Raw genomic sequence first — 24,728 nt, 5'->3', positions numbered from 1 at the left:
AAGAGGATGAAACCTTGAGGCGCAGGTTCCGAAGGGATTGGTTTTACTGTACAAAGCTCCATGAGCTTTGTTGTGCCTAAGAGGCACGATGTAGGTGATAACCCTGAAGAATTATAGCCTACAAATAGTTTCTTCCCTGTAAGGCCGGCCATACACTATCATGTACACATGACCGGTACGCCTGATCAGTTACGCCTGTCAGGTATACCTGATAGTGTATGGAGGGGAAAACTAGCCTCTCAGGCGACCTGACAACTGATGAAAATTCGATCAGTTCTGCCTGACAGGCGAGTAAACTTGATGTGTGTGTGGCGATTTCATCAGGTGAACCTGAACAGGTCTCTCAGTTATTAATAATCCTTTGATGTGGACAATTTAAATTGTTTTGGTTACAGCTTTGTAATTTTGATTTATTTTACAGTTGAGTTCCTTTAATCAAGGGAGAACTAAGTGACAGCAACTCGTTGTACACTGATTCATTCATGCACAGAAAATTGTTATAATCAGATGGTTCATGTCTCAATTCATTAAGAAGATTGATATGGGTAAATTTATTTCTTCTTAGCAGCCATTCCTTACACCATGGTTTGCGTTTCTTCCGTCTGTTTTTACATTTCACAAAAACTACAGATAATAAGGAGACAAAGTACAACTCATCTTCTCGAGAATCCATGGAGAACTGACAAACTTGACAGGTATGCATGAAGAGTGTGTGTGCTCCTCAGGTATCAGGTATACCTGACAGGCGTAACTGTTCAGGTGTACCTGTCAGGTGTATATGATAGTGTATGGGCGGCCTAAGAGGTACCAACCTTAAGGCACAGGAGCCTGGCATAACAAAGCTCTTAGAGCTTTGCTGTGTCCAATGGCACAATGTCGGTAATAACCCCTAAGAGTTAAATCCTACGAGACTCGTCACCATGAGCGGCAAAGAACCCCAAGGGGAAAATGCTTACGAGACTCATACCCTGAGGGTCAGCGACAATCAGCAAGAACTGCAAGCAGTCATCTAACTCAAAAGAGCTTTGCTTCGAAGAGCAAGAGCAGGGCATGGAATCAAATTGCCACCTGAGGAAACCACAGAGGGAAAAACCACTCAGGTGCAGTCTCTCCCACGGCCGGAGAGGCAACCAACCCCTGTTGCCAATGTCGGCAATTCTCCTAGCAAGCGGGAAGATTGCTAGACAGTGCCTGGTAGAGGGTAACACTCCCATGGAAGGGAAATTTGCCCAATACCCGGTAGAGGTTGACTCTCCCTCGGAAGGGGAAGTTGTACAACACTTGGAGGCGGATCTCCGGATAGTGCTCTCTCCTCCCTGTCAACGAGCTGAGTTCAAGTTGAAGGTCGGCATCAAGAGCTGCCCCTGAAACATAGCCGAGGCCAGTTTCTGGGTTAGCCTCGTACTCTAGAATTAAGAGAAACGAGGAAGAAAGCCCTAACTGGTAAATCTGAGGAGCACAGGTTGAAACTGCTTTCGTTCAAGCACCTTCTGGGTCACCTTCGTAATCCAGTATTAGGAGGAACGAGGAAGAAAACCCTGACTGGTTACTCCAAAGAGTACCGGTTGTAACTACTCCTATTCGTACACCGGAGCTGTAGGAACGAAGATAGCCATGCAAAGAGAGCTACAGCTAAAGGCATGAGAAACCTGTTGGTGCATTACTTCAAAATTCTCGGAAAGGATAACGGTAATTAATCCTTAGGGAGGCAGATATGCACTCCCACTGTGCCCTTAACTGTAGTACTCTTGAAAAACCATTCTTTAGCAGGGAGATCCGAAAGCCCCAAGGAAGGCAGGAGTGGCTGCAAGCGGCAATGAGAGAGACTCCCTGGGTGTTGGACACCACTGTTTTGCTATGGAAAATGATGGTGTCCACACCTAAGGGTTGTCCAGGGGTCCCGAGACCTCTATCAGTGTATTACCTCCAGAGCGGCCATCACTCTTACTCAATCGTCCTCAAGAGGAGAATGAGCGAACAGAGGGATTGAGCTGACAGAGAAGGAAGTCGAGGTTTCTTCACCTTCAAGGAAGACCCAGAAGGGGAAGAATCCCTGTTAGTCTTCCTCTTCCGCCACCTACCAACCTCACCCACTGGGAGGATGGTCATTCCCGACCCTCGATACAAGGAGAGTCCTGCAAGCGAGAGATTCTATGCAGGACGAAGGGAATGGGGAACCGGGTAAGCTTGCAAGATGGGAACCCCAAAATCAAAGGACTCCTAAACGAGAAAATTCAAAGCCAGTTTGTTAACGAGGGAGAGAAAACAGAATGTCCCCCACAGCCAAAAGCAAAAGGGGCATAATACCACAGGTGTGTGTGTGAGCGAGATAGCCAGTACTACCCGTCCCAGGCCCCTACCCCCTCGCTAAGTAACTGTTGTAGTTATACCTCGCGAAAAAGTCTTATGGCTAGTTTCTAGCTTCGCTAAAATTATAATTATTAAGAAGAGCAAAATTAATTGTAAAGTGTCGGAACAAATAAATTTCTACATATAGGATAGTGGCCCGTATCTATTGAAAACAAGGAATTTCTATCACAAATCAACAAAAGAAAATAACATGCTCCTACCAAACTTTTCATGAAAACACTGTAACCAACTTTACCAATTAGTAAATACAAAATTAAAAGGTACCAATTAGATTCAACTTACCCAATTATATATATATCTGGCAAGAGGTCATCAGTGGTTCTCTTTATCACAGGATCATTTGGAATGCCAAGGAGGCTGTGGAGGCCTTGCTCTGGCCAACCAGTTTGCACATTCCAGGTGATACAAAATATACTGCAAAAATAAAAACTTTCATTATTAAAATGAATTCACATCTCATCACAGCACTTGGCAAGAGAATTCAAACTACAGTAACTCACAAAACATAATATTCTACAAGAGTCACAATAATTATAAAGGAACTTTTTAACCCATTATAAACAGCAGAAGACCTGGAATTTCTAGTTTTCTGGTATAGTGTCTACAGCTGCCACTACAGTAATGCCTAACAACATGAAATTAATTGGTTCCGTAAGGGCTTTCGTAAAGTGATTTTTTCATGTTGCGATTTGCCTTTTACATGTAAATAGCCTAATTCATTCCAGACCCTACATAAACACCACATTAAATTATTATAGAAAGGATACACACCACTAAACAGTAATAAATGTATGAAAAGTACTGTATTTTGATCATTTAATAATAAAACGACAAAACGGATTTTGAGCTAAGCGAAAAATCTATTTTTGGGTAAGATAGCCATGTCGTCCTGATGGAAGTTCCTTAAAGGCAGCTTCCTAGGGTATATTACAACTACGGCGATATTCCCAGAGAATTTACCTTCAGGTACCCAGAATTCTAACTCCTGGAGCGAGTATCCCTAAAAAAGACCTTAGGGATATCGTAAATATCAGTGGACGTATTCTTGACACGCCTCATAGCAATCTATACCCCGAATAGAGTTAACACTTCGTAGGGGTCAAATGGCAAGAAAACGAAAACGATAAGAAAGGGGGGAGCCGTTCGTAAGGCATCTCTCCTCCCCGTTTCGAAAGCGTGCCCTGCGCCGCTCGCGGCGCCATCTGTATTCCTTGTAGCGATACACGAGGTGCTACAGATACTGTATGTAGGGAGGGGTCCTACAACCCTTTTCACTTTTTTTTTTTTTTTTTTTTTTTTTGAAAAGGAACAGGGCGGGTCCATCAGGACGACATGGCTATCTTACCCAAAAATAGATTTTTCGCTTCGCTCAAAATCCGTTTTTTGGGCTCAAGCCATGTCGTCCTGATGGAAGTATACCAGAGCATTACTGTATCTGTGGATTCTCAATACGTGCCGTACTCCTCAGGAATGTTTCTTAGTCAACTCGACTGAAAGACCTAAGATGTTACCGTTATACATCTTTTCACTAATCATAAGCCATGAAAGCGCTTCCTGCCCCCTACAGGGAGGAGTCCTACTAGACTCTAGAAACGAACGAAGAGTACATATACCTATGTATGAATCACTCGCCAGCCAGTACAATATAGTGGTCTCACTCTATATGAAGTAAAGCATAGTCTTACGGAACTACAGCATCCAAGGGAAAAATTCCGACCAGCACCCTGGTCGAAGTAAAATTAGACAAAAAGGTTATATCTGCGTAGGATTAAACTTGCTGCCACCACCGTCCTCAGAGAGGGGTGGAGTCCTTTATGCTAAGGAAAGTATAAACCAGTGCAACAAGGCTTTGCATTAAGGAATAGGCTATTATAGATATCCCCGATTAATATACATAGGCTAAATGCTCAATAAATAACATGAAATCAATATAGGTGAAGGAGACGCAAGGTTCCCGAGAACAAGTTTATTGAGTAACAATAAATAGACATGGTCACCATAAATATATACATATGATAGGTGGATGACCAACAATTTACACAAGTACCGTAGTGCATGGATGAATGGTTATCTGAAAGAAAACAATTAGGTCACTTGCCGCATACCAAGGTATCAAAGTTAACGTCCATGTTACTACTTTGCTGACATTAGCGTTAGCAACGCTCGGCACACCTGTCTGTACTTGTGCTACCATCACCATAACGCTGGAGCAGTCACTGTGGGCTCTCAGAGCCTTCACTACTAGTTATATCAACGCATATAACTAACCACTCACCCAAGAATCAAAGTCCCAAACAATTCCACTGTTCCTCGCAGAGTTAAACAGCAGGGTTAACGACGCAACCAACTGCTACCACAGACCTCTTTAGCTGCTCCACTTGCTTAGCATAGTGGCGAAAGAATACCCTGGAAGACTTCCAGCCAGTGTATGAACGAAGGTGTTCAAAATCCATAAAGTTAAAGAAGTTTAAGGATGAAGCAACTTTCCTCGGATCATGACCTGCGGGTGAACTGTCAGGATCCGCTCTGCGAATAAAATATGTAATTTTCGCCCTAACCTGATTTAAAGATAAATTCGAGCCCGATGTTTCTCCTCTGAATAGTTGGCCCCCATGGAAGTCTGAAGTTCTACGAAGATAGACCTTTAGGCATTCTACGGGACATAGAGATGCATCTTCTTTCAGAGGGCAGATTCTCCAGGGACCCCACCTGTTGGTGGGCAACTCGTTCTTAGCGAGAAACGTAGGGTCCGGAAACAGGTTCAGTTCTCCCCCATCCAGGAACTGAACTCGGCCCTCCTCTCTTGAGAGGGCCACAATCTCACTAACTCTGGCCCCAGAAGCAAGGGCAAAAAGGAAGATCACTTTTTGAGTCAGGTCCTTCAATGCGCATTCCTCATTATCCAGTAATGAGGCAAAATGAAGGACTTTGTCTAACGACCACGAAATAGGCTTTGGAGGAGCTGATGGTCTAAGCCTAGCACAGGCCTTCGGGATCTTATTAAACATCTCGTTAGCGAGGTCTACCTGGAAGGCATATAGAATGGGTCTTGTCAGAGCTGACTTACATGTAGAAATTGTGTTAGCCGCCAGCCCCTGCCCGTGGAGGTGGATGAAGAAGGATAGGCAGAACTCCGTAGAGATCTCTTGTGGGTTCTTGTCTTTGACAAAGGCTACCCATTTCTTCCATGCAGATTCGTACTGCCTCCTATTAGACTTACACTTGTATTCTTCCAGGAAGTCGATGCTATCTTTCGAGATTCCGAACCGTTTCTTCACCGCTAGGGAGAGAAAATCATGAGCTGCAGGGTTCGGGTTTTCTGTAATGAAGCGTAGACAGTCGACTTCTGGACTTGCTGGGACAGAACTGGGTCCGGGAGTGGTAGAAACTTCAGTCGTAGTTCCAGAGCTAGAGGGAACCATACACTGTTCGGCCACTTGTGGGTCACTATTGCTGCTACTCCCTTGAAGGATCTCAGATTGTTGAGGACCCTCAACATCAGATTGTGAGGGGGAAACAGGTAGATCCTGGACCATCTGTTCCAATCGAGGGACATCGCATCTACTGCTTCCGCCAAGGGGTCCACATATGGGGACACATATTTCGGCAGCTTCTTGTTGTCCTTCGTCGCGAAGAGGTCTATCTGCAGTTCTGGGACTTGTCTCAAGATGAAGGAGAATGATCCTGCGTCTAGGGACCATTCTGACTCTATCGGTGTAACCCTGGATAGAGCGTCCGCGGTCACATTCCGGACTCCTTGAAGGTGAACTGCTGACAGGTGCCACTTCTTCTTCTCCGCCAGTCGGAATATGGCTAACATTACCTGGTTGAGAGGTGGGGATCTCGATCCCCGCCGATTCAGACATTTCACTACCACCTCGCTGTCCAGTACCAACCTTACATGGATCGAGTGACGTGGGGATACTTTCTTCAGGGTAAGAAGCACTGCCATAGCTTCTAGAAAGTTTATGTGAAAAGTCCCAAATAGCTTGGACCAGGTCCCTTGCACTTTTTTCCGATGGGAGTGACCCCCCCACCCTACCTTTGAGGCGTCTGTGTGGATTGTCACTGACGGGGGGATGGCTGAAGAGGTAGAGACCTCTTTAGACGACTGGCTTGAGACCACGGTCTGAGAAGAGAACGTAGTCGAAGTGGGACCGGTCTCTTCAAGTCCCTTCGCTCTTTCGATGCAAAGGTTCTCCATACTCCCGCTGCATCTTGTAGCTGTGCTCTTAGCACTGGGTCTGTTACTGATGCAAACTGAAGAGAGCCCAAAACCCTCTCTTGTTCGCGTCTTGATATCCTCTCGGAACCTAGAAGTCTCCTGACAGACCCCGCTATTTCCTTCCTCTTTGACATCGGAATGGAAAAACGGTGTGACACTAGATCCCAGTGAATTCCCAACCACTGGAACCTCTGAGCTGGAGAAAGACGAGACTTCTTTCTGTTGATCATGAAACCTAGATATTCCAGGAACTGAATCACTTGTAGGGAAGCTTGCAAGCATTCTGCTCTGGATGCTGCCCACACCAACCAATCGTCCAGGTAGGCTACTACTTGGAACCCTTTTAGGCGTAACTGTTTGAGCGCTGCGCTCGCAAGCTTCGTAAAGATCCTTGGGGCTATGTTTAGCCCGAAGGGCATCGCTCTGAAAGCATAAAGTTTTTGTTGTAGCTTGAATCCTAGGTAGGGGGAGAGACGGCGACTTATTGGAACGTGCCAATATGCGTCTGACAAATCGATGGAGACGGTATATGCCCTCTTGGGCAGTAAGGCCCTTATGTGTTGTAACGTTAACATCTTAAACTTGTGGTTCACTATGAACTTGTTGAGTGGTGACAAGTCCAGAATGACTCTGAGTTTCCCCGAGTCTTTCTTGGGAACACAAAACAGCCTCCCTTGAAACTTGATGGACTTTACCCTCCGGATCACCTTTTTCTCCAACAGATCTTGGATGTACTCCTCCAAAACGGGGGTGGAGTGTTGGAAAAATTGAGGGCACTGGGGCGGAGTACTGTACCAACTCCAACCCAGTCCATTTTTGAGAAGGCTGTGGGCCCAGGGATCGAAGGTCCAGCGATCCCGGAAATACTGAAGTCTCCCACCTACCGGCGACACTTCACTTTGACTGCCCTGCAGTCTTGCCTCCCTGGCCGCGACCACCTCTGAATCCTCGTCCCCTAGAGGGGCGTCTCGCCGAACCTCTGGCTGCCCCTCTGGGCCTTGCACGAAACGTGGTTGATTGTCCCTCGAACACTGGATTGAATGCCGGGGAAGCTGATGACATGGCTTGGGGTACCCATTGGAAGGTGGTCGGGGTCTGGGCTACCAGTTGTGGTACCGGAGGCAAAGCTGGCTGCTGCTGCTGCTGTCTTTGTGGTTTGAAAGGCTTGGCTGGGCGGGAGGAAAACCTTGATTTCTTCGCCTTTCCTTTCGGCTGAGGGCCCTCATCCGGAGAAGACTTCCTCTTAAGGGACAGGCCCCACTTCAGGAGAAGATTACGGTTCTCAGTGGCTGCCTTGTCCACCACCTCTTTGACCACGTCGTTGGGAAAGAGATCTTTACCCCAGATGCTGGATGAAATGAGCCTCTTGGGTTCATGCCTCACTGTGGCCGAGGCGAAAACAAACTCCCTACAGGCCCTCCTTGCTTTAACAAAGCAATAGAGGTCCTTAGTCACCGTGGCCAGATGGATCTTGGCCATTACCATGAACATCTCCGGCATCTTGGGGTCGCTAGCCATCGTCTCCATGTTGGTCTGGAGAGACATCGAGGCTGCCAGGCGCTCCTTTGTGTCCAATTCCCTCCGTAGGAGGAATTCCGACAACTTGGGAAGGTTTTCGCCGAACTGCTGACCTGCAATGTCGGCGTCCAACTTCCCAACCGAGAAAGTGAGGTGCACCTCCTTCCAGTCCTTATTGTCCAGCGGCAAGGCCAGCGACAGAGGTTTGCATTCCTCCAGAGATGGACATGGTTTGCCAGCTTCAACTGCCTTCAAGACGGCCGCGAACCCCTTCTGCATAAAGGGGAAGGCCCTAGCCGAGGAGGATACAAAGGAGGGGTGCTTCTTACTCAAAGCGGCAACTTTAGAGTTTGAGAACCCCCTCTCCTTCAAAGCAGCTGTTAGAGTGGCTTGAGCCTTGGAGTGATCCAGGATAATCACCTCCTTTGGTTCCGTCTCCTCCTTCGAGGCCGGCTCCTTCAAACGGACATAACAGTCCGGGTAGGCCCCTCTACTGGGCCAGAATTCCACCTCCTCAAGGGGAACTGAGCCCAGTTTCTCCGACATGACGATCTTCCCAATCGTCATCGGCATGTGCTCGGCATATCTCCACGGGTTGGCATCCGAGCACAGAGGAAGGTCCTTCACGTTGAGCTTCTTTGGAGGTCCACGTGATGCTGTGATCTTCTGCATCTGGAGCTCCAAAGTAGCGGCCTTCTGATTATTCTCCCTCTGCATCTGTTGGATCATACCAACGATGGAAGAGAGAGCCTGTCCTAGCTCTGCTGGAAGAGCGGACGAGGTAGAGGGGATAGGTTCAGGGACCTGAACCGGCACGTCTGAAGATACGGGAACCTCTTCCTCCACGGCAATAGGATCTCGATCCTCCTCCTCGCCTTCTGCGAGGAGATCCTGTTCCGCACGATCGGACAAGTCAGACATCTTGTCGTCCAACTGGATGTCCTGCATGGCATCAGCAACATCCTCCTCCACTGGGATCTGGACGAGAGGGATCTCCGGCCGAGGCTGGGGAACAACAGCGTCAGTGGAAGCCTTGGGAAAAAGGTATGCCCTCATCTTCTCATTAGGAAGATAAGGTCCAGTGGTGTTTTTCTGAAAACCCCTTACCCATAAGCGAAGCTTCTCCCTCGCTGCATCTCTTGACTCCGCCGACCTAGGGGATTCAAAAGCCTCTGATAGCAGGTTAGTACATACAGCACATACCTGCGGATCCCAGTAACGATGGTCATCATTGGAGGCTGCGCAAGCCGCGTGCCTCCTACACGAGACATGTCCGCAAAAGTTCTTACTGCGGACATTGCAGAAGACACTATCACACTTCGGATGCTCCTCCTGTAAAAGAAGAAAATTTCCATGAATATCAAGTGAATTTCAATTCACATGTAAAAAATGAGTATTCACCAAGAATAAGGGAAAGACACCTACTTGTGAAACCCACACAAACACCTGTGGAAGCCCACCAGCCAAAGTCACATAGTTAGTCTTTACTAGAATAACCAGAGAGCATATTTCCAAAGGAAATTAGGTGTAGCTCACACCTAAGGTAAAATTTTACCATTCCGGCCAGGGATGAAAAGAATTCTCTTTTATCCTTGTAAGGCGACACCAAGTGATTGCACAAGTAACACAAGTAAGATAGAAAAGACAGTGTTGTAACCTACTATATCATGGACTCCCTTGGTTGAATACACCACCAAAGAAAAGGACTGATACAGTACCTGAGGGTGGTGTGCCGGCCGGCTATTGCCGGTCAGCACCCCCCCCCCCCCGTTTTTCGAAAGGTAGATCTCAAGTACACAACATCAGATCACCCCTATTGGGGAGAACTCCAGATCCCATGCCTGAACCGGCCGGCAGTGGTTGCCGGTCCGCGGCCACCCGGTTTGCACTGCGTTGCCGGCCATCATTCTTAGTGGCCGGCTAACCGGGCAGTGTAGCAGGCCGGCCGGCAGCAGTAAGCAAACCCTGCCGGCCGGCAGCAGTAAGCAAACCCTGCCGGCTGGCCTCCACACCAGGCAGCGCTCGGCTGCCGGCCCCACTTATAGTGGCCGGCAGATGAGCAAGAGACCGGCCGGCAAAGGTATATAACCATCGCCGACCGACAGCAAGAGAACTGGAGAACACCCCTCCCCACCGACGGCCGGCCTGTAGGCCGGCAGACGGCAAGGACAACACATACGAAGACAACAGAATGAGTGCCGGGCTAAGAGGCTATGAGCCTCTGTGCCCGGCACCCGAAAGAGTGCCGAAAGGAAGGGGAGACACTAAGTCAGGCTTCCTAACCGCTGCTTACTGAATCTACAGACGGCAGCGATGGAGGGACCAAGAAAGGACCGGGCAGCACTCGAAGGAAGGGTCTCTGCCGGTCGGCACACTCTGCCGGCCGACAGGGGACCACGTCAGTTCCCCATCCTAACCTAGGCTAGGTACGGATGCGGACGACTGACACAAAGGAACGGAAAATAGAAGGGAAGGACAGAGGGTCCTATCCAACCTTGCCTTGGTTAAGGGTCATTCCCAACTAAGACAGCTCATCTCAGCCAGAGAAAAACCCGAAGGGGAGGCCGGCACTACTGGCTGCCTCCCTAAAACCACGGCAAGGAAGGAATTGCTATTCCAGAAAAGAGAACATATCCCGAATCCGGAACGGCAAGAGGACAAGTCTGAGGGGTCACCGAGCGAAGGGATCACTACTGGAACCCAACAAGGTGGACCAAGGGGGATAAACCCCTTATGCCCGTGTCAGTCAGCAAGGGAGACTCTGCCCCATGCCCGACCAACCCGGACTCAGATTAAACACTGTTGTACTGTCCCCCTCTGAACCAATTCAGTTGGAACGGGAAGGTACAGTACTACTCCAGCATAGATATATTTGAAAATTAATTCAAACAAACCACTAGAGTTAAGCCTAAGGCTTAAACAGAGGGAAAGGGTTTGCCCCTTCCCCGAAGAGAAGGGAGCAAACGGGGAAACAGATAATATTATAATGACCTAAGACAACCTAGCCTAGGCACTAAGAGAATCAATTACCTAATTCACCGAAACTCACACCAATACTATCTTGGAAGGTACTCGAAAAGGGCTTATATGTATAACGTTGCCTAACGCTTAAAGCAATAAAAATCACACTTGGAAGACTAATTATCATGCAGGAAGTACATAGGCCAACAGCCTACGAAGACTAGTGTTGGCAGCCTAGGCAAAACTTCGCCAGGCACACTACTATCGCATCATAACAGAATTCCTAAATAAGCTAAGTAGCTAATATTTAAGCGCAAAGGGGCTGGGAACGTCGCTCTTGCTAACAAATAAATCCTATTCTAGCGAGCGACAGCATCCATGATGCCTCCAGCAGGCAACAGCTCTTGTATCAAAGATAACTCTTTTAATTACTTTAATTTTAACCAAGAGCCTACATTTATACATAAAAGAAATAGTACTCAACTTATCCGAGGCAGAAGAAGTTGGAGAAAGCATTATCACACGAGAAATTCCAAGATTGGGTAGAAAACATGGAAAAAACACCGAGTCGTAGAGCTACGCAAAAAGGAATACAGATGGCGCCGCGAGCGGCGCAGGGCACGCTTTCGAAACGGGGAGGAGAGATGCCTTACGAACGGCTCCCCCCTTTCTTATCGTTTTCGTTTTCTTGCCATTTGACCCCTACGAAGTGTTAACTCTATTCGGGGTATAGATTGCTATGAGGCGTGTCAAGAATACGTCCACTGATATTTACGATATCCCTAAGGTCTTTTTTAGGGATACTCGCTCCAGGAGTTAGAATTCAGGGTACCTGAAGGTAAATTCTCTGGGAATATCGCCGTAGTTGTAATATACCCTAGGAAGCTGCCTTTAAGGAACTTCCATCAGGACGACATGGCTTGAGCCCAAAAATTCATATATAATTTGAATTTTTCCTAACAATACAAACCTTAGCTATTTATTAGGGGTTATACTTTTGGCGGAGTTGAAATGACGAGCCATTAAAATTTAGCGAGCGTTAACTACCCACACCGTTAGTTAGCGGGGGATGGGGGGGGTAGCTTGCTACCACTCCCCCTCATAAACCTGTGATTTAGCTCACTTTGCTTGGAGATAGAGCTTCAAGGGGGATAGGGCTGGCGGGCAAGTTTGTATAAATAGCTAAGGTTTGTAAAGTTAGGAAAAATGATATTTTGATTATAAAATAAATTTTTGAATATACTTACCCGGTGAATATATAATAGCTGACGTCTCCGACGGCTCGACAGATTCCAAAAACTCGCGAGCGATCGCCGTGAAGGTTGCGGGTGTGCCCACCAGCGCCGACTATCGGCCAGATACCGCATATACATGTAAACAGCTCCAGTTCTTCTCCTTCCGCTGGGTCTCTATCGGGGAGGAAGGGAGGGCCTTTAATTTATATATTCACCGGGTAAGTATATTCAAAAATTTATTTTATAATCAAAATATCATTTTTAAATATTAAACTTAGCCGGTGAATATATAATAGCTGATTCACACCCATGGTGGTGGGTAGAGACCAGTATTAATACAATAAAGGCGTATATGCTTAGAGTTTTTGACAGTTATATCATAACAAAACCCAAATAAATATAGGTACCTGGTAAGGAAGCTGACTCTGACGATTACTCTGCCTTGTTAGTCCGCTTTCCTCACGAAGCCCAGCCATCCTCTCAGGATGCTGAAAGACTCCCAGGAGCTGTTATATCCAGGGCGACAACCCATACAACAGGACCTCATCAAAACCCTTAATCTGGGCGCTCTCAAGAAACGACATTTGACCACCCGCCAAATCAAAAAGGATGCGAAAGACTTCTCAGCCTTCCGTACAACCCAAAACAAGATTAAAAACATTTCAAGAGAAGATTAAAAGGATATTGGAATTAAGGGAATGTAGTGGTAGAACCCTCACCCACTACTGCACTCGCTGCAACGAATGGACCCAGTGTGTAGCAGTCCTCATAAAGAGTCTGGACGTTTTTTAAGTAAAATGAAGCGAACACCGACTTGCTCCTCCAAAAGGTCGCGTCCATAATACTACGCAGAGATCTGTTTTGCTTAAAGGCCACGGAAGTTGCTAGCGCTCTTACTTCGTGCGTCTTGACCTTAAGTAAACAACGATCTTTTTCACTTAAGTGAGAATGAGCCTCTCGGATTAAAAATCTAATAAAATACGATAAAGCATTTTTAGACATAGGCAATGAGGGCTTCTTAACGGAGCACCATAAGGCCTCAGATCCACCTCGTAAAGATCTGGTACGAGCTAAATAAAACTTAAGAGCTCTAACTGGGCACAGTACTCTTTCAAGCTCGTTGCCTACGATCTCTGATAGGCAAGGTATATCAAAAGATTTAGGCCAAGGACGAGAAGGCAGTTCATTTTTTGCCAAAAAATCAAGCTGAAGCGAACATGTGGCTTTATCTGTAGAAAAGCCGATGTTTTTACTAAAGGCATGGATCTCACTGACCCTTTTAGCCGAAGCCAAGCACACCAAAAAAAGCGTCTTGAGGGTGAGATCCTTCAGGGAGGCTGAATGTAATGGCTCAAACCTGTCGGACATTAGGAACCTTAGGACCACGTCTAAGTTCCATCCAGGAGTTGCCATACGACGCTCCTTAGAGGTCTCGAAGGACTTAAGGAGATCTTGGAGATCTCTATTATTGGACAGATCTAAGCCTCTATGTCTGAACACAGAAGCCAACATGCTCCTGTAGCCCTTAATAGTGGGAGCAGAGAGGGAGCGAACATTTCTCAGATGCAGGAGAAAGTCTGCAATTTGGGCTACAGAGGTACTGGAAGAGGAAATGGATGATGACTTGCACCAGTCTCTAAAGACTTCCCACTTCGACTGGTAGACCTTGATGGTAGATGCTCTCCTGGCTCTCGCAATCGCTCTGGCTGCCTCCTTCGAAAATCCTCGAGCTCTTGAGAGTCTTTCGATAGTCTGAAGGCAGTCAGACGAAGCGCGGGGAGGCTTTGATGAAGACTCCTTACGTGGGGCTGTCGTAAGAGATCCATCCTTAAAGGCAGACTCCTTGGAACGTCTACCAGCCATAGAAGTACCTCTGTGAACCACTCTCTCGCGGGCCAGAGTGGAGCAACCAATGTCAACCTGGTCCCTTCGTGAGAGGTGAACTTCTGCAGCCCCTTGTATAGGATCTTGAAAGGTGGAAAGGCATAAACGTCCAGGTGAGACCAGTCCAGCAGGAAAGCGTCTATGTGGGCTGCCTCTGGATCTGGAACTGGAAAGCAGTAAGTCGAGAGCCTCTTTGTCAGAGAAGTCGCAAAAAGAACTATGGTTGACCCCATGTCATCCATAGCTTCTCGCACACAGTCTTATGCAACGTCCACTCCATGGAGATGACTTGTCCTCTTCTGCTGAGGCAGTCCGCCAAGACATTCATTTTTCCTTGCACAAATCTCGCCAAAGGAGAGATGTTACTTGCCTTAAATGGAGTTCCTTCTGATCCGTGGATCAAAGACCCGAGCATTCCAGACTGTCCAGTGGAGCTCCCTAACCCCAAACCGAAGCATCTGAATACAACACATGGTTTGGGTTCTTGATCGCAAGAGAAAGACCTTCTCGAAGTCTGATGTTGCTGTCCCACCAAGTCAGACATGTCTAGACTGGGTTGGAGATTGGGAAAGAGATACTCTCTAAGCCCTTCTCCTTGTTCCAATAGTTTAGGTGAAATTGGAGAGGGCATAGGTTGAGTCTCCTCAGAGAGATAAACTACTCCAGCGATGAAAGAGTTCCCACGAGGCTAGTTCAAACTCTTACAGAGCAACTGTTTTCCTCTTGCAAGTGAAGGACTTTTAACAGAGCTTGTTCCATTCTTGTGGGAGACGAAAAGGCCCGAAAAATCAGACACTGTATCTCCATTCCCAAATAAAGAATAGTCTGGGATGGGGTACTGTAAGTTACGACTTCTCTACGTTCACTATGAGACCTAGCTCCTTGGTTAGGTCTAATGTCCATTAGAGGCTCTCCAGACAGTGATATAATGACGACGCCCTGATTAGCCAGTCGTCAAAATAAAGGGAGGCTCTGAATCCTCAAAAAATGTAGAAAGCTTGCTACATTTTGCAAGGGCCTTGTAAAAACAAGAGGAGCAGGAATGAGGCCGAAGTACAGTGCTCGACATTGGTACATTACTTTCCCGTCCACAAACCTCAGATGTTGTTGAAAGTTTGGATGAATCGGGATGTGGAAGTATGCATCCTGAAGGTCGAGAGAGACCATCCAGTCGCCTTCCCTTACTGCTGCCAAGACAGATTTGGTAGTCTTCATCGTGAAGTTTGTCTTGACAATGAACACATTGAGCGCACATACATCTTAAGTACTCCTGCAGTGAACGTGGCTGCCAGATCATTGGAGCCATCCCTGATAGCCTTGTTCCTGCAGTGAACGTGGCTGTCAGATCATTGGAGCCATCCCTGATAGCCTTGTTCATGCATGACATAATTGTACAGCAAAACATTGACAGCTGGAGAGACCTTCTGACTTAAGGCTCCCAGGGACCAACCAACCAAAAAAAAAAAAAAAAACTTCAAACGCTCGAAAAAACTCCTAACAGGAGATGGTCTAGCTCTGAAGCCGACCATAAAATCTTGGAGCGTCTCATGGCCAGGCGACGGGGAGAGTCTATGAGGCTTGAGAAGTCTCCCTGGGCAGAGGCAGGAACTCCCAAGCCGAGAACTTCTCCCGTGTCATACCAGACGCTCGCTCTAGAAGCCAGTTTAAAAGGAGGGAAAGCAAAGGCTGTCTCCCCCAAACTCCTCCTGGTGATCAACCAGTCGCCTAGCAAACGTAAAGCTCTCTTAGAAGAGCGAGAGAGCACTAGCTTAGAAAACGACGGCTTCGAAGTAGCTAGGCCTAGCATAAACACTGACGAAGGCGAACGAAGAGCAGCAGTTACAAAATGGAACGGAAAAAGATCCTTAAAAATCAGCATGATTTTTTTAAAGTCCATAGAGGTCTGAGCAGCTTTAGGCTCCTCTCCGTCTGACAAAGTCCCCAAAGGAATATCAGTAGGAGGAGGATCAGCAACTTCCTCATCTGAAGGAACCTCGTCCGACAATTGTCTAGTCTCATGAAAAGGAGAGACCTGCCGCGGCGGCAATGCTTGACAGGCAATGTCAACAAGCAAAGGAGCAGCAGTAGCAGTAGAGGAAGCGACGTCAGGTCGCTGCTGAAAGGACTGAAAACCTTGTGACTGTCCAACAACAACAACAGGAGTTGATGGACGCTCGACGTCACGTCGGAACTGCATTGACTGCCTAGACTGAGCAGTCAAAACAACCTTCGACTGCGGTGATTGACGCTCAACGTCAAGTCGAGGCAACTGAGCTGGTTGGCGAACGTCCTGAACGTCAACACGAGACTGCGGCAGCGGCTGAACGTCAACACGAGACTGACGGCCAGAGTCTCGTTTAGCGTAACGGCGACTCGAAAGCGAAGGTTCATCGTGAACCTGCTCAACGTCATACTTCTCCATAAGGGAGGCAAGCTTAGTCTGCATGTCCTGCAGGACAACCCATTTAGGATCAACGGGAGTCGGAACGGGCCGAGACGACGGTAACGTCTGTGTTGGCAAAACATTGCCTTTACCGCGACCCTCGGACCCCGTGTTACGCTTGCGTTTAATAGGCGAACAGTCTTCCGACGACTGCAAAGGGTCAGAGCTGTCCCCATGGCTACAGCCAGGACGCTGGACCTGTCCTGAAGGGACTGACTTTCGCTTAAAGGGTCTAGAAACCTTGCGCCAAGGTTTCTTTTGCGAAAAGTCTTCGGATGACGAGGAGAACACAGTCTCACCCGTCTTATGGTAAGGGCGATCTTGACGAGAAACGTCCGATACCAAAGAGGGAACGTCTGTACGTTGGTTAAAGCCTCTCGTCCCCTTAAGTCCTACGACATTACTTCTCCCTGGTGCAGGGGAGCCTGAAAGAGGTCTCGGACTAGGGGAGCGACAAGCACGAACAAACGAACCCTCCGCAACACAGAACATGTTTTCTTGCACTCACTTCACTGATATCGTATTTTTCAATAATTTCACATTAGGCATGAATAAAACTGATTTCTACCTGAAGCACGCAATTCTCCCTTACATCAAAAGGTTATGATTGCGAAATGAGTCGTATAATGTAAGCACATTAGTACAAAATGAAACACACATGCAAAAATAAAAAAACATATACATATATATCGAATAAAACGGAAATATATAAAGTTAAAAAGGATCAGTGACTGGGGAGGAGACTAAACACTAGTTCACTAAAGACTACGTTTTCAATCTCTCACCGTACAGTGCCTTGGGACGAGAATAAAAACTAAAAACGTTTTATCCTCTCTCCCCGTACAGAGACTTGGGACGAGAGTAAAAAAAAAAAACTGAATCGAGAACAACGTTACTCGCTCCCAAACTCCTTACTTGGGAAGAGAATAAAGATCGGATCGTTCTCTCTTTCTCTCTCTCTCTCTCTTGTCACACACAAGAGAATTGCCCACTCACCCTTCGTCAATAAACAGGTTATTTGACCAAAGGAAAAAACTGAAAGGACTAAGAAATTGAAAATTAACAAGTTCCTTTAAATTAGTATTTAAAACACTTCAGTTTGAAAGAAGAATGAACAAAACGTCAAAATCGATTTACTCTTTCTGCAAAGTGAAACCGTGATTCTCTCTTTCTCTATCGTAACGATAGAGCGCAAACTGCGTAGCATAAATAAACCAAACGTTAGTTCATCTTTGAAAAAAAAAAACAGCACGAAGACTATTCAAAGAATATATTTCTTAAAATATTTTCTAAAAAATATTCATTTCATAACTCTTACAGAGCAAATGATTTAAACTTAACGAAAATAAAAGTTGAATGGGCTCAACGTTGTTAACTTCGGTTTCTAAGTTAGGACCGCCTACATCTCGGACTAGGGGAGGAATAGGTAAAGGCCGCATATAAACAAAACATAAAATTTATCTTGATGTTTAGTATAAATGGAAAGCTAATCGAAGAGGCCTAATAAAGGCGGGTGAGATATAAAATATATAGAGGAAAATCTATAATTATCAACAATAATTTATACCGTGATAAAATAATTACTAAAAGCCTTAAACACACTTCCGTACACTGAGGGAAGGGTCGGCCATCTTTACTCTATGGAAAAACCAGAGATAAAAAAGCAAGGGCAAAACACTTTTCCTCTCCTTTCAAAAGCATTTCTTTTGAAGATAGTATTGAATAATCCAACACGGCGAAAGCAATAAAACCAAAACCAAGTACTTCACCAATTCGGTAGAAAACTCGAGGTCATAAAGCGAGTGGAATCAACTTGTCGATGAAACCGACAGAGAAGAACTGGAGCTGTTTACATGTATATGCGGTATCTGGCCGATAGTCGTCGCTGGTGGGCACACCCACAACCTTCAGGGCGATCGCTCGCGAGTTTTTGGAATCTGTCGAGCCGTCGGAGACGTCAGCTATTATATATTCACCGGCTAAGTTTAATATTTAAAAATACAAATTATCTACAAATTTGTCATTTGTTCCGTAACTGGAATACAAACCACGCTATTTATTAGGGGTGACTCACCCATTAGGAAGGGTGGACGTCCCTGCCAATCTGGCTTTTGGCTTTACCCGGTGACTCCTTATCTGAGTATATTAGTACAGTACTCAAAAATAAGGAGTCCCTGTCCTCGCTAAAACCTTTCTACGCAAGGTCCGCGGCCTACGCAAGCTGTGTGTTGAGACATGCAGAAGTGTGACTGTCTAGGTAAAGTTATTCTGAGTCTATTGTAGGAAAAAACTGATGTAACCAAGACTTTCCCACTACCATCTCGCCAGAGTATGGGGACGCAACAGTATTAGCTTAATACTAGGTACACAAGGCAGCATGGTTTACCTACAGTGATATGAGGTCAGCTTATGCAGAGAACCCAGGATGCTGCTTTCCCCACGAGAGGGTAGGATGAAGAAAAGAATAAGAGCCAGTCAAATCTTTTCATTCACGCAGACTAAAACCGGGTAACAATGCCCTCAACCTTCTGCTACTTGTCCAATAAGGAGCCTGAGGTTAGACCAGCTGTTGTGCAGCCACCACAGGGCCGATAGAAAACGTATCGAGCCTCCTGTGTGTCACGTCTTGCAGGTAGTGGGCCGTGAAGGTGGTCTGACGCTTCCACACCCCAGCTTGAAGGACCTGCGTCACTGAAAAGTTCTTCTTGAAGGCCAGGGACGTAGCCACGCCCCTGACGTCATGTGCTCTAGGGCGACGTGACGGAGGAGGGTCAGGATTCAAGGCCAGATGTATTACCTTGCGAATCCAGGCCGAGATGGTATTCCTGGTGACCCTCCTCTTCGTCTCCCCGGTGCTCACAAACAAGGCTCGCACCTGGGGACGAACTGCAGCTGTTCTTTTAATCTACAACCTCAGACTCCTAACTGGGCACAGTAGGAGATGGTCTGGCTCATCTGTTACAGAACGGAGACTCGAAACCCGGATGGAGTCGAACCTTGGGTCCGGCACTCTCGGGTTCTGAGTCTTGGCAACAAACTCAGGGACGAAGCTGAACGTTACCTCCCCCCATCCCCTTGAATGGGCGACGTCGTACGAGAGACCATAAGCTCACTGACTCGCTTGGCCGAGGCCAAAGCTAGCAGGAAAACCGTCTTCCAGGTAAGGTGGCGATCTGAAGCCTGGCGTAATGGTTCGTAGGGAGGTCTCTTCAGAGACCTGAGGATTCGAACCACGTTCCATGGAGGAGGTCTCACTTCCGACTGAGGGCAGGTAAGTTCATAACTCCGTATGAGAAGGGAAAGTTCCAGCGAGGAAGAAATGTCCATTCCTTTAAGCCTGAAGGCAAGACTTAAGGGTGAGCGACAGCCTTTCACTGCCGAGACTGAAAGGCGCATTTCCTCCCGCAGATAAACGAGGAACTCCGCTATTGCTGGTAAAGTGGCATCGAGGGGAGAGATACCCCTTCCACGACACCAACCACAGAAAACTCGCCACTTCGCCTGGTAGACTCCTGCGGATGATTTGCGCAGGTGGCCAGACATCCTGTTCGCAACTTGTTGCGAAAATCTTCTCTCTGTGAGGAGATGCTGGATAGTCTCCAGGCGTGAAGTCGAAGCAAAGCCACGTCTTTGTGGTAGATGTTGGAGTGTGGTTGTTTGAGTAGCTCGTGACGTGGAGGGAGCTCCTTCGGAATCTCCGTGAGGAGTTGCAAAAGGTCCAGGAACCACTCTGCGTGATGCCATAGCGAAGCTATCAGGGTCATTGAGAGATTGACCGATGTTCTGGTCTTGTTGAGTACCCTCCTCATCAGATAGAACGGGGGAAAGGCGTACACATCGACGTTGTCCCACCGTTGTTGGAAGGCATCCTGCCAGAGAGCCTTAGGGTCCGGGACTGGGGAGCAGTACAGTGGCAGCTTGGTGTTCAGCGCCGTAGCGAACAGATCCACAATCCACAGTCGGGGAACCCCACAAAGTCAGGACTTTGTTGGCTATCTGAGGATCCAAAGATACTCAGTACTCACTATCTGCGTCGCTCTGCTCACACTGTCGGCGAGCACATTCCTTTTGCCTGGAATGAAGCGAGCCGCTAGTGAAATCGAGTGGACTTCGGACCATCTCAGGATCTCTACTGCAAGATGGGATAGCTGTTCCGAAAAGGTACCTCCTTGCTTGTTGATATAAGCCACTACCGTGGTGTTGTCGCTCATCACCACCACAGAGTGGACCGCCAGGACTTGGTGGAACTTCTGAAGTGCCAGAAACACGGCCTTCATTTCTAGCAGGTTTATGTGAAGGTACTTTTCTGATTCTGACCACAGGCCTGAGATCCTGTGGCTCAGAACGTGGGCCCCCCACCCTTTGTTTGATGCGTCCGAGAACAGCATCAAATCTGGGGGAGGGACGAGAAGATCCACTCCCTTTCGTAGGTTCTCGTCCGCCACCCACCACCGGAGATACGTCCGTTCCGCAGGGCCCATAGGGATCAAAGTGTCCGGGGAGTCGTGGCCTTGACTCCACCGGGACTTGAGTCACTACTAGAGGGATCTCATTCTGAGGCGACCGTTGGGAACGAGACGGGTCAGGGAAGAGAGGTGGCCGAGGAGACGAAGCCACGATTGGGCTGGGAGTTGTTCTCGATTGAGGAAACTATCCTGTCGTCTGATGGGAAGACTTTGTGGAGATTGGTGTCTATGACCATGCCTAGATATACCAGTTTCTGAGAGGGCTGCAGGGAGGACTTCTCGAGATTTACCACAATCGTGGCAAACTTCGAGGAGATTGTCTCGGTGGCGAAGAAGGGTTGCCTCCGAGTCCCCTAGGATCAGCCAGTCGTCCAGATAACGAAGGAGACGGATGCCGATCCTGTGAGCCCACGAAGAGATGAAGGTGAAAACTCTGGTGAACACCTGAGGGACTGTGAAGAGACCGAAGCACAGCACCTTGAACTGGTAGATCTTGTTGTCTAGGCAGAATCTTAGGTACTTCCTTGAAGACGGATGGATTGGGATCTGGAAGTACGCGTCCTTCAGGTCCAGTGTACACATGAAGTCTAGTGGTCTCACCGCGAGTCTGACCGTGTCTGCCGTCTCCATGCTGAACGGAGTCTGCTTGACAAACCCGTTCAGGGTTGAGAGGTCGATGACTGGTCTCCAGCCTCCAGACGCCTTTCTCACATGAAAGAGTCGACTGTAGAAGCCTGGGGACCCGTCTACAACCTCCTGGAGAGCGTCGTTCTTCAACATGGTCTGGACTTCTGCCCGAAGGGCCTGCCCTTTAGCCGATCGCATGGCAAAAGAGCTCAGCGACATTGGATTCGCTGTCAGGGGAGGTAGAGAAGCTGTGAACGGGACGCGATAACCTAGAGTGATCACGGAGATCGTCCAGGCATCTGCTCCGAGTTGCTGCCACCTTGTCGCGAAACTCTGTATGCATCCCCCGACTGGTGGACATGCAGGGGGATTGCCAACCCTAGCGTTTTTGGCCTCGGCTGTTACCTCTAGGGTTCTTGCCTCCCTTGGAGGACTTCTTGCTCCTTCTGCTCTTGGCAGGAAAGGGCTTAGACACCTTTGGCTTCGCTGCAGTAGTCTTCTTCGTGTCCTTAGCTGGACGGGGCTGCTGGACCGCTGGAGGTTTGTAGGGCCTCAATGTCAGGGCCCTGTGGATGAAGGAATCCTGGTTGGATTTCCTCCACCTCTCAGCGGTGAGCTCTACGTCCTTAAGCTCAAACAGACTCTTACCGAACACGGAAGAGTGTCTGAGCCTGCTAACCTCCGAACTGGGGACCTTCTGGTGGAACCTCTCGGCCACAGCGTCCCGACGTTTGAGAATCGTATTGGCCCACAAGCTCGAGACTTGGTGGGCCAGAAACTCAATGGTCCGTGTGCCCGAGAGTAAGAAAGTCTCCAGCGCCTTCCTGGTGCTTTCTTTGGAGAGGTTCTCGGACCGCACCAGGACGCCCGAGACCCCAGCCAGATGTCGAGCCACGAAGTTGCCTGCATGGCACACTTGGTGACCTTCTCCTGGCTCAAGATCTCAGTGGCTGAGAAGGACACGTGCCGGATGGAGAGTCTCTCAAGAGGGACTCCCCCTGTGAGTTCTTCCACAGAGTGGTGCAACGGAAGACTCAGACAAGACTCCTCGAGGATCTCGAAGTACCTCCTCTGATGGACTCGAGGAGGAGGGAGGAGCTTGTTACCGGTACTCGATCTGCTGGAGGAGGCAAGCTCAGAGAGCTGGCCCTCAACCTTGTCCCTGGCACTCTTCATCCCCTGAGACCAGGGCAAAGCTGCACTGGCCCTAGAGGGTTTCTGGGTGCCATAGACGCGGTCCAGGAACGTGTCCTTCCCTTCACGAGGGGGAATCTCAGGGTCTGGGATCCCATTGAGGTTCCTCATGAGGGTCAGGACTTGCCAGAAAGCGTGTTCTGACTCCTGGTGCTCTCCTCCTGAAGGACTGGCAGCGAAGTCTCCCGTCCCCAGTGGCTTTTCCTGGGGGGGACACATGGACAGCCTCGGCAGCTCTAGACGGTTCGTGCCTGATCCTTGCTGACGATTTGGGAATCGTCTTAGAGTCCTTAGGCTCCCTCCTGGGCGGGATACAGGACTCGAGCAACGAAGGGGACAGGCTCTTCTCCAACCCTGGACGAGACGACTTCTCAGGGAGAGGCAGCGCTTCCCCCATTGGTGCGATGGGGGAATGGTCCGGCTCATCCGACTCTCCTGAGGATGGGTAGTCCTCATCTGCAGGGGAGGGAGAGAAAGTCTGGGAGGGAGACTCCTCTCTTCCTCTTCAGGGGGGAGGAAGCTGCCGCTGGTTTGTGACCCCCGTCAGAGAGGGGGGGCTTAATCGCCTGCACAAGAGCTCTGACTAGGGTGCCGAACCAGAGCTGCTGGCTGACAGTCGCGCTGTCAGACACCCCCTCTGGAGGGAGGGGGATCGTGCGATCCCTAAGAGGAGTCGATAAATGTGGGTTCGCCTGTGGGGCTGAAAGGAAAGAGTCCCTAGACCTGTCCGGGAAACGCTCCTCCTCCGGCGAGCGCGCTGGTCTGCGCTTGCAGGGGGGGGTATGAGACGAAGACCTGTCCACCTGGCGGTGCTTGCACTGGGAGTCGCGCGACACAGGAATCTCGCTCTCGCATCCGCGTGGGCGGGGGCGGGTGCGATGGTGCGCAGGCGAGGATACAGGAACGAGGGAGCGATGACGCGCTGGCGATGGCGCGTGAGTGCGCAGCAGCTGGAGTGGGCGCGCGTAGGAGATGGCAAGGGCGTGTGCCGCGCAGGAACCGGCGCGGGAGGCAGCCAGACGCGAGGGCATGCAGCAACCTGATGCGGCCCCGAAGGGCGCGAGATAACGGGGGCGCCTGAGCGCGTGTCCGGGAGAACCGAGCGCGAGCGCTGGTGCAGGATCGCGTGCGGCAGGGATGGCGCGGAGGTTGGCGCTGGTCCGACAGGACCGGCATGCTCGCCTGTGGGCGCCGGCGCCGATCGTGGGCGCGCATGGCGCACATCAGGATGTGGTCGCACTGGGGTGCGCTGCTGCAGCGGCTGCGTAGGGCGCGCGGTTGGATGAGGGCGCTCAGGTGTGCGCTGGAGGGTTACATTGGGCGCCTTGAAGACAGGAACGGGGCGCGTAACCTGGGCGTCGCGCGCGGTTGCAGCGCGGTCTGGATGGAGAGCCCAGGGGCGGCCGTGAGCGGCCGTGAGCGCCCATGCGCTAGCTTGGGAGCCTCCTGGGCGACGCGCTGAGATGTTGAAGCGTGTTGGCGAGCGCGTGAGCGCTGGATCTGGAACAGCGCATCTCTTCAGATGGGCGCAGCGAGTCCGGAGGAACCCGTGGGCGCCTATGCACCAGCGAAGGAGCCTCCTGGACTGCGCACGACGAGGCAGGAACCGGGGGACGCTGGGGCGCCGGTGGCCGCGTGTGCACGGGAGAACGCTGGCGCGCTGAAGCAGGAACTGCTGGAGAGCGCCGGGGCGCAGAAGGGGTTGGGCGCGCAGGGGAAACCTGGCGCGTGGCTGGAACGGTGGCGCGAACGCGGGAGGGTGAGCGCCGTGGCGCTAAGTCAGGAACAGCGGCAACGGCAGGCAC

The 24,728-nt window shown here is 49.2% G+C and overlaps 1 protein-coding gene across 2 annotated transcripts in view; it reads right to left on the bottom strand.

Annotated features, from left to right (window-relative positions):
• LOC137654031 (phosphatidylinositol 4,5-bisphosphate 5-phosphatase A-like) overlaps nt 1–24,728 on the bottom strand; it is a 211,973-nt gene that overhangs the window by 123,009 nt on the left and 64,236 nt on the right. For both annotated transcript variants that reach the window (XM_068387673.1, XM_068387668.1), the window contains exon 3: nt 2,653–2,784. In XM_068387673.1, coding sequence (XP_068243774.1) covers nt 2,653–2,784 — 132 coding nt within the window. The remainder of the gene's footprint in view (nt 1–2,652; nt 2,785–24,728) is intronic.

The sequence above is a fragment of the Palaemon carinicauda genome, chromosome 1 (assembly GCF_036898095.1).
Source record: "Palaemon carinicauda isolate YSFRI2023 chromosome 1, ASM3689809v2, whole genome shotgun sequence".
NCBI classification, from domain to species: Eukaryota; Metazoa; Arthropoda; class Malacostraca; order Decapoda; family Palaemonidae; genus Palaemon; species Palaemon carinicauda.
The sequence above is the reverse complement of the archived record's forward strand: the minus strand, read 5'-3'. Positions and strand labels throughout refer to the sequence as shown.